Source organism: Onychostoma macrolepis, chromosome 06, assembly GCF_012432095.1.
Source record: "Onychostoma macrolepis isolate SWU-2019 chromosome 06, ASM1243209v1, whole genome shotgun sequence".
Taxonomy (NCBI): Eukaryota; Metazoa; Chordata; class Actinopteri; order Cypriniformes; family Cyprinidae; genus Onychostoma; species Onychostoma macrolepis.
In genome coordinates, this window is record NC_081160.1 from 22,028,823 (window position 1) to 22,045,129 (window position 16,307).

The following is a 16,307-nucleotide window of genomic DNA, read 5'->3' on the forward strand; positions in this document are numbered from 1 at the left end:
ACGAAGTCGATTTGTGTTAATATAAACAATATTGTTAGAAAATACATGTCCGTCAAAAAATGTTTGTTTTAATTCTCAAGGCTTGATCAAGCAGAATTATACAGTAAAAGGCACATGTAAACATACTGAGGATTGGATATTGCACATTATCTCATTTAGGCATTAGTCTGAATACACTTTAGATCACTAGAAAACACGCTAAGTTTGTAAACCTTGGGTTTGTGACCCAAATGATTCCTTCACATGTGACAAAGACTTCACATATAAACCCATTTTACTTCAACCGCTCCTTAAAGCAGTTTTTTGTTGAGAGCGATAACAAGCGAACAAAATGGTACAGGACCAATGAAGTCGCCTGCTATTATGTTTAGACATGTGGGTTCAGCTCCTGGTTTCTGATCTTCTAGCCATTTCTTCACGTGGTTCCAGTTCTCCATGGTCAGAGTTCGGAGAGACACCCGAGGATGTGAGGCGATGAAGCATCGATCTGTCGTTAAATTCAGGCCTGCTACAAAAAAACCCTCTGTCAAACAGAAATATGCTGATTAGAGACCAGAGGTATGAGGAACCATCTTTATTTTCTTTTCAAGTATAACCAAACAAAAGCTTTTCTCACCAGGTCGACCAAGCCGTTTCTGGCATTCAAGATAGTAGATCAGCTCTTCTGCATTAGGCTTATTGGCCCAAAGATATGGGATAGCAAGCCATAACTCCTTATGGCGTGATACTGACTGGTCATCATATGACAGCACAACTTGATAGCCTGATGACCACAGACTCCGTAAGGTCAATAGGGCCTCCTTTAAAACAGTAACAGATTTAAAGCCTGTTGCAGTTTAAAATGTTAGTTTAAACTTCACAATTTTCATATACTGCCAGTCAAAAGACTGGAATAATTCAATATGTTTCTTATGCTCATCACGGCTGGATTTAGTTGAACTCAAACACTGTAAAAACAGTAATATTGTGAAATATTACAATTTAAAATATCAAATTTACAATATTTTAAAGGTAAAGCTGAATTTTCAGCAGCCATTACTCCAGTGTCACATGATCCTTCTAATATGCTGATTTGGTTCTCAGTTATTAATAGTCGTTCTTATTATTGTCAGTGTTGAAAATAGATTTTGCATCTTAATATTTTTGTTGAAAAGGTGATACATTTTTTCCAGGATTCCACATTTATTTGAAATAGAAATCTTTTGTAACAAATGTCTTTACTGTAGCTTTTGATCAATTTAATGTTTCCTTGCTACATAAAAGTTTTATTTTTAATCTTGTATCATGGTTTAAACAGGAATATAAAGCAGCACAATTGTTTTCAACATTGATAAAAACAAGAAAGCACCAAATCGGCATATTAGAATGATTTCTGAAGGATCATGTGACACTAAAGACTGGAGTAATGGCTGCTGAAAATTCAGCTTTACCATCACAGGAATAAATTATATTTTAAAATGTATATGTAGAAAACAGTTCTTTGTTTTGTAAATAGGTGACTTTTGACCAGTGGTGTATTAACTTGCTATCATAAAAAAAAAAAAAAAAGTATTAATTTATGTTAATTTAATTAATAATTCCAAATGGTTTCTTACGTTGTGAGGGCACAGTTTAGAGCCAAAGATTTTCTTCAGAGAATAGATTAATTCCTCATGCATTTTATAATCCAGCCCTTCGAAATGACTACAAGCTAGGATGATGATTTCTTTGGGATGAGATTCAAGCCATGAAGCAACAGTCTGTAAAGTTTCCTACAAAATAAAACATGTTTAGAAAGCAGAAAATGCACAAATAGAGAATAAATGACAAACTTTAATAGCTAATCCATCTCAACACTCATCTATATACTTACTATGACCATTGCATGTGTGTAAATGACATGAGTGAAGTAAAGCTCATTGGAAGAATCATACTGTTTGTGGGCAATTCGAAGATCAAAGTATCGAATGCCTGCTGTAAGTTGCTCCACAATGTTTTGCACCTGTTTGCAACACAGTAAGGGGCTTTGATATGATACAAATACATTTTTCATGAATTTGTACAAGACATAAACTGACTTTATGAGCACTGTGGAAGAGACATTTTGTTCCATCTCTGCTATGAAATATTAAGCATTGTAAGCAGCCAAAATAACCATTAAGTGAACTATATGCCTGCCTGAGTAGTAGCCCATCTGCGAATAGCTGGCCGGGTGAAACAGCAGAAAACTCCATCCAGTAACCTAAATGTGTCTGACTCAGATCGGAGCAGTGGAGAAGTGATATCCAGACAGTAGCTCATTGCATCATGGCTACCTGAAAACAAATGAGGGTTTATTAATTGTCTGCATTGATAAGGATGTTTCAAATACAAAACGCATGTTCTACGCAATAATATATTAAATCGTGAAATATTATAAAACTACAGAAATAATAACATTTATGAAATACATTTATTAGTTTTCATTTCAAAATCATTTATGACCCTGGACCACAAAATCAGTCATAAGTAGCACGCATATATTTGTAGCTATAGCCAACGATACATTGTATGGGTCAAAATGATAAATTTTTCTTTTATGCCAAAAATCATTAGGATATTAAGTAAAGATCATGTTCCATGAAGATGTTTTGTGAATTTCCAACCATAAATATATCAAAACTTAATTTTTGATTAGTAATATACATTGCTAAAAACTTTATTTGAACAACTTTAGAGGCGATTTTCTCAATATTTACATTTTTTTTTTTTTTTAATTTTCACACTCAGATTCCAGATTTTCAAATAGTTGTATCTCAACCAAATATTATCCTATGCTAACAAAGCTTATTTATTCAGCTTTCAGATGATGTATAAATCTCAATTTCAAAGAATTTACCCTTATGATTGGTTTTGTGGTCCAGGGTCACAAAAAAAAAAAACTATGTAATTGAAGCCCACATGAAAAAATACTATAGTAATTTATAGTAAATACTATTAGTGTTGTTGAACCATACTATAGTAAAGTGTATTATACTGTATATATTATAGTATTTACACCACTTTAATGAATGCATACTGTAGTATTAACTATAGTGAACTGACAAACTATAATAAATACTGTAGTATACTTCCATGATGTACTTAAAGTACTCTATTTTCATGCACTAATTTTGTACTCAATATACTAAAAATTATTCTTTAGTACTTAAGATAAACTTAAGATCATCTAAGCATACTCTACTGTGCTATTTTGAGACACCATGAATATGAACTAAAATGCACTTTTAGCATACTATCTCTGCACTTAAATTTATTTAGTTACCACTTGTAGCACACTTGGACCCATTTTTCATACACTAGTACACTCAAGTGTACTACGAGTGGTAACTAAATACATTTTGTGCAGAAATAGTATGTTAAAAGTGCATTTTAGTTCATATTCATGGTGTCTAGTTCATGGTGTCTCAAAACAGCACAGTTGAGTACACTTGGATGATCTTAAGTTTATCTTAAGAAATACTAAAGAATAACTTTTAGTATATTAAGTACAAAATTAGTGCGCGAAAATAGAGCACTTTAAGTACATTATGGAAGAACACTTGTTTTTCACCTGGGTTAGTTTTTACAACAGTAAACTGTAGTGTATTGTAGTAGCCTATAATATGCCCTGTAGTTGTAGAAACCTTAGTACAGTATTGAGTAAAATAATTTATTTATATTACTATAGTTGGGTCATTCTTCAATTGGGGTGGCAAATGAGAGGCAGAATTTGCAAAAATGCTTGTTTGTTTTTCTCTAATAAAATATATTGCTGTGCATTTAAAATTAGTTTAATATGTTATATCTATTAAAATGGAAGCTTAAGAACATTTCGATTTTTACATTTCTTTAAATAATTTTAATCAAACACTGGTGACACAACTACTTATGTCTATGGTGTTATCAATAATTGAAGTAGAATTTTGCCAGGAAAGACCACAGATAAATCAGCCTAAATTCAGACTTTTCTAAAATGAAGGCTGCCATCATGATGATTCCAAGATCAGGGGACATTTTGAAAATATTAATAAGCATGTATTTATCAAACTTTTGATTAAAATGTGTCAGATCTGCAAGTTATCAACATTACACCACAGGCACTAATAAAGTGCAACACATGAAATTGTCAGAAATTTAGCTAATTTTAAGAAAATTAATAAGAAAGAATGTACTCCCCATGCACCCCTCACATCAACCAGCACCTGCAGTGACCTTTACAGTGTTGCCAACTAAATCTCAGAGAAAGTTGCTAAAGGAAGGTCAATTTGTTGCTAGAAGTTGCTAAATGACGTTGTGATGTCATTGCGCGATGACGTCATTGCGTAACCACGGCGCAAAATTGTCACAACATCAAATCTCAGCAAAAATATATTTTATATATGTTAATTTAGATTTGTTTGTAAAATAATATGCATAATATAATATTAAAATATAAATAACTGTATTTTAAAAAACTTTGAATTATTGAACACTTATACATTTTTGAATGATTACAATTTAAGGTTTGCTTTTTTTTAATAGCTAGTAAACTAGTAATATAACACATTCTCAACAATTATGCTTTAAGCAGTGTATGAGTAGTTAGTATGCTACACTCCAAGAAAAGGCTGTAAAAATAGGGCACAATCTACTATGTTAATATGAAAGAATTTTACGTATTGCTTTTTTACCTGCATTTTAAATTACGCATTGTGTTTTCGGGTTACAATGGATAATGGATAACATCCTGGAAAATTACTAGCAGCCTATATTTTCCATTTTTCTTACAGCATACTAACTGATCAACAATCGCAAGTACAAGCTATAACAAAGTGTAGCCTATCATAAATGAACAATTATTCAGTTGTTATTATTATTATTATATTGAAGAAATGCAAATAGCAGCTAATTCAATTCACGTGATGTGTGTACTGCTAGGCATCTTTGGTTTTCTTTTTGTGTAATTAGGATGGAAAATGTGTGTCTTTTTATTGTCTGAGTCACTTATCAAAAGTTGCTAAAAGTTGCCAAATAAATTTTAAAAAATTGCTAAATTTGTTGCTAGGTGCTTTTGGAAGAAAAAGTTGCTAGGATAGTCTGAAAAGTTGCTAAATTTAGCAACAAAATTGCTAAGTTGGCAACACTGGACCTTTACACACAGGAAGTAGTCCAAATAGAATTCTCCATTTTCTTAAAGAGGCGACATCCATTGTTGTAACACCACAGACATGAATTTGGAGGACACAAGTTTTTTTCTTAAATATAACAAAATGTGTGTTCTTAAAAACAATTTAATAAAATTGTAAATGTTAAATAAAATCTATATTTACAATATAACCACTTAATTTTTGTTAAAAATGTTATATTGTTGCAATTACATTCCATGATACCTCTCTGAGGTACGGCGGGAACATGCATATTTTGTTTCAAATGCAATCTCACAAACTCAGTTAAATATGTATTTTAAAATAAAAATGTCACTATTAACAGTGCACAAATTGTGTTTACCCTACAGAATACAAACATGCAAAGATTTTATGATTTATTGGTATTTAAAGTTTATAGAGGGACACCACTTGCCACCACAAATGAAGAATGACCCAGTTGTTATATTACCACAGCAACTATAGAATTACCACAACAAATTAATTCAATTACTTTACTATAGTATGGTTCAAAAACACTATAGTATTTACTATAAATTACTATAGTACTTCTTCATGCTTGTGTTCCATAGGAGAGGGCGGCTCATTTCCGCCACTAACTAAATAAATACATGAATATATAAATGAATTCATTCATCCGAGCGGAAAAAGTGACAAAAAAAGTTGTAATGTTGGAGATGTAAATATGGAAGTTTTTTCCTAACAAAATTCAAATGCCTGAAGATCAAATAATAAATCAAACTCTCAAAACAACTACTCAAATGATAAATCAAATGCTCAAACTATCAAATGATAAATCAAACTATCAAAATGGCTTCTCAAATGAGAAATTTTCAAATAAGCATGCTTACAGAAACAGACACACACATACAAAGACATACATGCACACACATTTTGTTGCAGATATAGATATTTGAAATAAATTATAGTTGACAATAGTTTTTGCAAGTCTTCTTTTTTTAAGAGTCTATATTTCTCTGTGATCATAATATGGCAAAATTGTAAAAACTGAACTGACAAAATGGTAAACTTGAATTAAATGTGATTTTAAATGTTATAACAGTGATTTTATAATATCTCCATGAGAAAAGCTATGAACAGTTCTGTTTGAGAGCTTAATAAGCCCATTAGTGGTCTTCCGCTGCCATCTAGTGGTTATAAATAGCAATTTCTCATACAACAGTGTTTTCTGGGTATATTTGGCTACACCCTTTTATTAGTGACCCTGTTACAGCTAACCAAATGACAACATTCAACATTTTTTATAATTATTGATCTAGAGAGTCCAGAGAACATTACTATAGTGGTTTGATCGAGATCGAGCGAGAAGCAGGGACTAGTTCGCAAAAATAGGTTTTCAACATCATTGAGAATAACTAATGAACGATTTGATTGACAACATTAGTCCTAGAGGCAAAGTTGTTCACAATGAGGAGATCTATCATACGATATTAAGATCTAGTGTTAATGTATGAACATGTTCTACAATTTGAGGTCATTTTATACAGAAATATTGTGTTTTTGAGGCCTTTTTAACTGTTATAGCGCCAACTAAGGTCAGATCTCCATGAAACGTTGCATGGCTGTTCAGAGTCATCTGACACATGTTTTCACCAAGTTTCGTAAAGTTTTGAGTTTTCGTTTAGGTTTTATAGGCTTAATTTATCAATGGCCGTTTTCGGTTTCCGTTTGAGCAAACAATCTGAGCGTTTGATTTGCCGTTTGCGATGTTGGTTTGAGCATTTGATTTATAGTTTGAACATTTTATTTATCATTTAATTATGACAGGTTTATACTGAGTTGATCATGAAAATTAAATATCAAATACATTTGAGCATTTGATTTATCATTTGCGTAGTTGTTTTGAGAGTTTGATTTATTATTTGATCTTTTCAGGCATTTTCATTTTCATTTTAATTTTGTTAGGAAAAAACTTCCATATGTAAACACAGGGAGGAGGGGTGGAACACAATTCAGAATTCAAAATCGTTAGATGTAAATTTAGAATTCCGAGTACAAAAGTCAAAAACGAGTTTATAACTAAAACAATTTTTTAAATCGCAATTACTTTTATTCCGTGGTGGAAAGCTTAGGGGCTCACCTGGTATTGAGAGATGTGTTAAAGGGACATCCCACAGTTTCTCTTGCAAACATGACATCCAGTCCTCGTGATTAATGTCATCCTTTAGAATGGGATCCATCAGTTCACTGGATCATATAAAAGCAGTAGCTCTTTACAAATGAATCCAAATGGCTGCGTTTGAAAACAAAATGTGTTGATCAGCTGAAACAGTCCGCGTTTGAGCGAAACAACAGATAACACATCATTGATAATACGGCTCAAAGCCCAACTCTTTGTAAAGGTGACCAAACAACCTCAGCGTTTAGTGAACTCCATGTTTAACGAAATTAAAAGGGTTTTAGAAGTGTTACGATCATTCTTGCACGTGAATGTGTATTGACGAGTCAGCTCGGCATTTCCTTGTTCCTTTCTGCTTCAGTCTTTCTTTACAGCTGATTTCAGAACAGCCTTTCCATTCTTTTTGTCGCTGAGTTAAACCGCCCCAAAAACAGATCTAACAGGTCATTCCTGTTATGCAGTACGTCTTCATGTCCCCATCATATAAGACTTCATATTTTGGATACTACATTCACAAAAGATAAACATTTGATGTTAAATTTGCTTTATCACATTCGGCTATTATTAGAATATTACAATTAATTTTCCTTTCTCTAATCAAATTGACAGCTAGTGGTAAAATTATGTAAAAAAAAAAAAAAAAAAAAAAGTAAACACTCCACAGTTACATTGTCCATACTTTTATTTATTTTAATATTATGTAAATAATCAAGTTGGACCAGTGCATATGTACGAAAGGCAGATATTCCCTTTAGAAATATATGGAAACACAATATTCATGTTATTTACTTGCAAGTTGCCATGGTTTAGTAATCTGGTGACCTTTCATCATTTTATCATCTTTGAGGTAGAAAAGACACAAAACTCCATTATCAAAGGTTAACTTTGACTAAAGTCTTTCAGCATGCTCCATAATCAATGAAACAAGCGCAGTGAAATGCTGCTTTCCATGTCAGCTAATGCTTGCTTTTGTTTGTGTGCCAGAAAAGACTTCATTTTCATTTTTATAACTCAAAACACAATTCTTTAAATATAGTTTGATGTTTTTTTATTGGAAATCCTCAGATATTAAATATGAGTATTTGATATGCAGTTCAACTGTTGATATTTGTGTTAGTATAAGCATATTTGTTTGATGCAAACTGATATCTTGCATGCTACTATGGTAGAGAACATGTGCAACCACAGAAATATTCCAGTGTCTTTTCATGCTTTTGATTGTGCACCATGCAGACATGTATTTATTGGAATCATATTTCCATAGCCATTCCACACAGTAGAAAGTTGAAAGGAGCCTATCATACAGAATGAACAATCCTGAGTGTTTGATAATCTTATGTTTATACAGGCTTGCATTGAGTAGACTTCAGCGATTCACATGCAAACTCTGATGCTCACAGGGAACTTATTGTGTCCTGTAATGTGCTTATGTCTGGAGTTGTACTGTAGATAAAGTTGTTGTAACCTGGACCTTGATAATGACATCCATTTGGAACCAGGTTCTTTAAAAATGATCAACATTTTTGCAAAATCAGAGGTATATATCGGAGACTGCATAAATAAGCTTAAGACAATAAGTTCAAGTCATAAAAGTCAGTGCATTACAATATTCTACCAATAACTCAAAATTATCTATCATCCTCAGGGTGCTTACACACTAAAACCGCTCTGTCGGAGCATTTGGCGGATAGGAAAGTGCAAGTGATCCATTTTGAGGGTATGGTAAGTGCTTTTGGGTGCACGATGGCACATTGGTTTCACGAACCCTTGTTTTTCCTCTACGTCCTTGCAATGCACCATCATCCCTACTGAAATGAATGGAGCTGACGCAGCATAAACTCTAGTGTGTAAACACCCTTACAAAAATTGCAAAGTTGACTAGTATAAAAAAAACCATCACAAGAACAAGAAACACTTCTTTCTTCAAATGTTAAATACATTATGCATCTAAAAGAGGCTCAAGACTCTGGTATTATGGTCCTCTTGAGAAGATTTTCATTCAGTGCAATGACAGTTGGTATGAACCGGCTCTCTGTCACAAAGTCCCCGGCTATGATGTTGAGGGAGCCAGTGTTAGAGCCCGGCTTCTGTTGCTTGACCCAGCTAAGTAACGTGGGATATGTAGACATCACCATATCCTTCAGTGATTCTGTGGGATGGGAGCATATGTACTTCAGATCTTCAGTAAGATTAATTCCAGTCACAAAGAAACCACCTGTGAAAAATGATGCACATGAGAACTGATGTTTAATTTCACTTTTCCAAGAATAAATTAAAAAAATAAAAGCTTAATGTTACAGGAAACATTTTCACTTTTCCAAAGACGATAGTTTTAACAAGAGAATAATTGATCAAATTAAATATAAAAAAATGAATAAAATATATTTTAAAAATGAATGGAATATTAATAATTACCTGGTCGGCCATATTGTTTCCTACGTTCAAATTCCTCGATCAGGGCTTCAGCCTTGCACTTGTTTGCCCACCAATAAGGTATATGGGACCACAATTCTCTGTGGCAGTTGGCAATATTGTGCTCGTATGAAACGATAACTTGATGACCCTGGCTCCATAATTTCCTTAGTGTCACACACTCCTGTCAGAAAAATCAGAAGTATGTTTTTATGATTTTTTCATAATTTATTTGAATCAACATAGTAATATATTGTTACTGATGCCACTTCCCATCATCTATTTCTAAAATTAAACAATAAAAACTGATGCGTACCATTTTGGGGCACAGTTTGGAATCAAAAACACTCTTTATAGTTGAGACAAGCAGTGTGTGAAGCTCTTGACTAAGGCCCAGGAAGTGGCTAAATGAGAGTATCACTACTTCCTTTGGATGAACATCCAACCACTCTTTGATCTCTTTTAATACCATCTGAAATAACACAAGAAATTGGTTCGATTCAATTAAAAAGCATTTATTTATATTCTTTAAACATCAAACTCAACAGATTAGAACCACTGCACTTATCAAATTACACAACAAATAGACAAGATGGGAAATGCTGTGCTAAGACTTTTAAATGTTTAATCAATTGTTTTCATAGTTTTGTGTAGTCAGTTGTCTTACCTCCACAGTTATAGTGGTATAAACACCATGGTAGAAGTAGAGATCATTTGAGCTGTCATTAGGCCGATGTGCTATCCTCAGGTCACAGTATCGCACTCCAGAATCCAACTGCTCCCTAATACTAGACTCCTATGGTAAATAATGTAAAGCACAATCATTAACAATGCAGGTGCAGTAAAGATAGTGGTGAACAGCTAGCTGGAGACAAACAGCGTCAGTGAAACCACCATTTCTGTAAAAACACAATGCTCTATCCCACCTACAGATTTGGGACAATGTGCTCATCCATCAGTGTTACTTTTGTCATAACTATCCCATCTAATTGTGCTTTCAAGAGCTTTCACTGTGGCAAAGCCACTGAGTGTTTGATTGATTTCCTCAGGACAGCAGACGGCAATTTATTCCCCCTCATGCTGATAGATTTCAGAGACTCATGCTCTAAGGGAATCTGCTGATGCAAGCTGACATAAAACGGTCTATAACCTCATGAGGTATATGCGATACCATAACCAGCATGATTGCAGTTATTTCAGCTTTTACGTACATGCTTAGCCATTCAAATATGAAAAAGTCAACACTTCTGGATATAAAGAATTTAATCATGCATTTTCTGATATAGCATTAGAGATTTTGTGTTTCACTATATGAAGGACAACAAGGCTTTCAATGAACTCAAATGGTTTACTATAACTGTAACTGAAAATGTGAATTGTGCAACCGTTGTCCAAAATGATTCCAAGTAATCCAATTGAAAATGCAAGAACATATATGAAAAAACATGTAATGGTGATTATTATTTTAATTTTACTGAAATAAAAAAGCCCTTTCCGAAAAATGGGTCAGTGACGACAATCTGCAACAGCATAAAGTACCTGTGCTATTGCCCACTTGTATACAAATGGCCTTATGATGGGCTTCATGTATTTGTCCAGCTTTTGCAACATATCCGGCTGAGTGAGGTCCACTGGAGAGCGGTCATTCTTATCCAGACAGTAGGTTATGGCATTATGGCTCCCTACAAACCCATTAAGACAATGACACAATGACTGTGAGCACTACTGGCACTGAACTAAAATGTCTATGGAAAAATAGGCAGACTGTGAAGAAAAAAAGAGAAGAAACTGTTCACGCTAATCAGTTAATAATGGCACCCTCCTATTATAACAATATTCACACTTTCAATTAAAAACTGTGGATTAATATTAAATTTAAGCCATAAAAAGAATTGTGGGTACTCATTGAAAACACATAAAAAAGTCAAAGTCCCACTAAAATTTTAATTGTCAGTACTCAAACACGCCAAACAAGAAAAAGCAGTTTGCATGCAATTAGTGAATGTATAAATGAAAATGTGAGGTTAAATACCTGGAATGGCCATGTAACAGAGAGGGGTATCCCACAGTGCACTGGGCAGATGGGCCATCCAGTTGTCCATAGGAAGCTCACTTAATGACAGTTGGCTGACCTCCGATGTCATCTTGGATTTCTGTCAAAATGTAAAAGGTGAGTGAATGCATATGTATGATACTTTGATAAACATCCAAAATAAACAGAAAAGACACCAGCATTTGGATAAGGCTGAACCAGAAAGCCTTCCCTGGTCAAGCAGCTTCATCAAAAGACCATTGCTGGTCCAACATCTAGAGTAGACCAACACCAAAACCAGCATGGAAATTCATCGTGGTTTATTTAACAGGGAAAAGACTAGTGTCTATGCAAATACAGGAATTCATTCAAATGAAATGAATTGAAATGTACACTGCCATGAGTTATAAAATATCAGGATTTACCAGGCTTTAAATGTGGTTTCTTGGTCCAGGAAGAATATTTCAGCAAAGATGTTTTGAAGTACAGGTTAAACCGGCTTCAACAGACTGAGGCTGAAAGACTCGGATGCTGAAAAGAAACGAAATATTCGTCCCCTTCATTGATTCCCACAGCACCATGATGGTCGTGTAAAAGTGAGATGGATGTTACGCCGTGCTGAACTTGTCATTGGCGGCACAAGGTTGAACCGGGCTGGGTATCCACAACAAAATCCCGAAATAGTCCGGAAGAAACTCTCTCTTCTCCGTGTAATGATGAGATTAAACTTGTTTCAGAGTTTCCCATTCATTTCCATCATCAAACGAATCAACGCATTACTGGACGTTTAAAAAATCGTCTTTTGGAGCGATATTGTAGAAAAGAAATGGTGATAGAAACCGTGCACTTGTCCGCTGCATTCTCCACCCGGTCGGTCTCTGACAGTTTTAGAAACGCACTACGGTGAAGGCTTGAGTCATAAATATTAATGACGTAACGAGACGCTCTCCCCGTAGGGCGAAATGATTGGCTGAAAGGCAGACGTTGGAACGACAGCTTGGCTCATGAATATTAATTAGGGGAATCGGCTGGTCGAATGGAAGCGTCGTCAGCCTTGCCTAATTAATATTCATAAACCTTCCCCATAGTATGATTCGTTGTCGTGCGGGCGAACGAAGGAGGGGGTTAATTTTTAGGCAGATGCTAGTATATTTTATGACGCGATGAATTACTGTCAACACATTCCTTTTCGCCTTTCGTAAATACAGAATACATCTGGTTGGGCAAGTTACTTTCCGCTATTGTTTGCTTTGGTGATGCAGCTCCTCTCTGCTGCTGTGAGGGAGGCAGAATGCTAAACTGCTGACCTCAGTATTGTAAGAGAAACAGTGTTTCGCGATGACACGGGACTTTTCTCTAATACCTCGCAGCATCACTACAGTACACAGAAGAGACATCTCTTTAACACGATTGCCGATTAATTTGATCAGTTACAGTTAATCATGATCTTCAAAAATAACAATAAATAAATAAAAATAAAATAAAATATAGAAGTAATGGAAACTATTCATTCCAGCTGTGCAGTGCTATTGTTTTCAGTTTGACAAAGCCAACTTAATCCAGTTCACTATGGTGCAGTGACTCCAGCTGACCTTCCTTTTACTTCACTGGAATTCTATAAGACCAGCATGAAGTGGCTTCAAGGGCTTCTTTGTCATGTATTATGTCACAAAGCCCTTTTTAAAGACAAAGTTTGAAAAACAAGACAATATAGTACTTTGGCCATAGCACAATAGTGCTTTTGCACATTATGCAAATTGTCAAACAGTGATAAGAATAGTCTAATGTGCCTTGCATTAATACAGAACCCAAGTAGACCAGTCTTTCCAAGCTGCAATCCTTCAGTGGTTCTAGTTAGATTGTTCACATGGTGATAGAAAGATCCTAATGGATGCATATTTCCATCACATCAGCCTAATCAGGCAAAACTCATTCTTTAGGAATAGATAAAAAACATATTTTCAGTTATCAATACTAAATCTGCTTTTTAAAAATTAACCATCCCATCCTACAGCTTTACTACTCTACATATCTCTCCTTTGTAATAATATAATTTTTAGAACTGGATAATGTGTTTACAAAAGTCTAGATATGTATAGACACTGAAGGGGTCAAAAGTTTGGGTCTGTTTAGATCCTTCTTTATTCAAACACACCTGCTTGAACCAGCCAATGAAAGTCAGAGATCTCTCAAATTACACGCAGGTGTTCAAGAGGTTGGTCATTGCCGCAGTTGAGAATTCTAATGTAGTTCTTTACTACTGTTAAACCAAGACTAGAAATGTTACATGGTGCTTTATAAAAAGAGCACTCGACAGAAGCAGTAGTGATGTTGAATAAATTAAACATTAATACTGTTATCTACAATAAGAATAAGGTAATAAACAAAATTTTACTTACTGTGCTTACTATAATACTGTAATTGCACTGACAATTAACATTATACTGTAATTTACATTAACACCAAGCATGGACATATACATTTGCAAATATAACTAATAAATAAGCAACATCATAATGATCAGAACTATATTAAACGTTATTTCACAGATCAAAGAGAACATCCACTTAGCACCAAGGTCCTGTGGGGGTTTATTTTGCAATAATGGCTAACTGACTGTATGTTATCCCTTATTTACCTAAAGCTGCAGAAGTGGATGCTTCTTTTACTTTCTATGATTTATATTTCTCTTAACAGAACGAGTGCTGCGCTGGTTTAACACTAAAGTCAAACTCAGCTTTTTCCTCAAATGATCAATAAGCCTTAGGCAGCACTGAAGTCCTGCTGTAGCAGCTAATACAGCAGCCGCTCAACCAAAAGAAAATCAGTTGAGTCCAAAGATAAACTGGTTAAGCTTGAAAAGAACATCAGATGACAGATGAAGTGAAATGATGGACAGCAATACCGAATGATACACTACTCGGTTTAATATTTAATACTGAAGCAAGTTAGACTGTTAGAAGACAAAGAGAGGGCAGTGTGGCTTTACACCCACCCACACACTAAAAATCAAGCTCTTGAATTGTTCTACAAACATAAAATTACCAGTAAGCACAACTTCTCTGAATAAACCTCTTCAGATTATAGAGTTCTCTTATCGTGTTAGTTGACAGCAGGAGGAAGGTACAGCCTGAGGAAACACCACAGAGTGCAGAAATGGTGGTTTCTGGAGCGGAGAAGATTAATAAAACTGAGAAGAACACTTCCATTTGGACTAGCCAGAGGGCTCTGGGAGAAGAATGAGATTGAAGGAAAATGACAGAACACTAAATACTGCTCTAGAGCTTTACGTGAACATGACCTCACAATTTAAAGTGGTGGATTTACTACGGTTCAAAAGTTTGGGGTCAAAAAGTCTCCAGGGCTGAATTTACTTGATCAAAAATAACAGTAAAAACAGTAATATTGTGGAATTTTACTACAATAAAAAAAAAAAAAAAACTTTTCGACTTTAAAATGTAATTTAGTCATGTGATGCAAAGCTGAATTTTTAGCAGCCATTATTCCATCTTCAAGGTCACATGATCATATGATCATATGATGACCTGGTGCTCAAAAAACATTTCTTATTACAATAAGAAAAGTTGAAAACAGTTGTGCAATTTAATATTTGTATTACAATTTAATAATTGTAAACAGGATTTATTTGAAACAAATCTTTTATAGCATTATATACGTTTATACTCACAGATGTCCCTTTTGATCAATTCAATGCATCCTTGCTGAATAAAAGTATTAATTTAACTTTTAAAATCTTACTGACCTCAAAATTGTGCATGGTTATAAAAATATTTTATAATTATTTTTATTATTTGTAACTGACTTGGATGGACATTGTTTTCATGCTGAAACAAGTGTTATTTGTATTGTGCTAAAATACTCACTACATCGCATTAAAAATCCATTCTTGCTTTATTACAGGCCATTTTTCATGGTCTTTTGCAAACATAATGAAAGGGTCTGGCACCAAGAAGTGACAGAAAAATGGATCTGAGAAAAAAAGAAAAAAAAAGAAATACCATACAGCATGAAATTTATTCTAAATATGAACATTAAGGTTTGACATATCTCTTCACGCTCTGAAGACAGATGGAAGACCATTTCAGTTGCACAAGCACACTTTCTTTTCAGCTCAAGCATGCCAATTTTAACATTAGCAAAGAAGTGGAAACAAAGCAGAAGGAAGAAAGACCAAATAGATGGAGGAACAAAGAAATACAAAAAAAAAAGGCAAAGGAAACAGTCCAGCCAGACAGAACAATCAAACAAACATGATTTGTCAAATCAGAGTCCTCGAGTCTTTATTTGCATAAGCATATCAGTAAGAAAGTAGGATAACATTTCAGTACGTGGAAAGCATCTCAGTGTGCTCCACATCTTAACACAAACTACTATGTACACTCTAAAAAGTTAGGTTCCTTTTATGTACAGAAACACTGCTTCACGGCCCATAAAACCTACTGTATACGTGCTCTCATGCACTGAGTCCAAGTGCAGCAGAAACACTATGGCTGGTTAGAGAGACACAGTGATATATCAGTCCAACACAAAAATAGACCAATCACTTGCCAGGGAGAAC

At 34.4% G+C, this 16,307-nt stretch overlaps 2 protein-coding genes across 4 annotated transcripts; both read right to left on the reverse strand.

The window, feature by feature from the left end:
• Positions 1–278: 278 nt before the first annotated feature.
• On the reverse strand, positions 279–7,661 carry si:dkey-66a8.7 (PI-PLC X domain-containing protein 1). Of its 2 annotated transcripts, XM_058777740.1 has the most exons (7): positions 7,521–7,657; positions 7,246–7,398; positions 2,158–2,294; positions 1,853–1,981; positions 1,596–1,751; positions 617–800; positions 279–523 (listed from the first exon to the last, which is right to left on the reverse strand). In XM_058777740.1, the coding sequence occupies exons 2-7, from the start codon at positions 7,343–7,345 to the stop codon at positions 291–293; spliced, it is 939 nt and encodes a 312-aa protein (XP_058633723.1). In that variant the 5' UTR covers positions 7,346–7,398; positions 7,521–7,657; the 3' UTR covers positions 279–290. The 2 variants fall into 2 exon arrangements, with proteins under 2 accessions (XP_058633723.1, XP_058633722.1); XM_058777739.1 differs by having other exon boundaries at positions 7,246–7,661.
• A 654-nt stretch (positions 7,662–8,315) lies between these two features.
• Positions 8,316–12,611, reverse strand: plcxd1 (phosphatidylinositol-specific phospholipase C, X domain containing 1). Of its 2 annotated transcripts, XM_058779221.1 has the most exons (7): positions 12,154–12,611; positions 11,729–11,849; positions 11,236–11,378; positions 10,364–10,492; positions 10,013–10,168; positions 9,700–9,880; positions 8,316–9,499 (listed from the first exon to the last, which is right to left on the reverse strand). In XM_058779221.1, the coding sequence occupies exons 2-7, from the start codon at positions 11,838–11,840 to the stop codon at positions 9,243–9,245; spliced, it is 978 nt and encodes a 325-aa protein (XP_058635204.1). In that variant the 5' UTR covers positions 11,841–11,849; positions 12,154–12,611; the 3' UTR covers positions 8,316–9,242. The 2 variants fall into 2 exon arrangements, with proteins under 2 accessions (XP_058635204.1, XP_058635205.1); XM_058779222.1 differs by lacking the exon at positions 12,154–12,611 and having other exon boundaries at positions 11,236–11,460; positions 11,729–11,850.
• Positions 12,612–16,307: the final 3,696 nt, after the last annotated feature.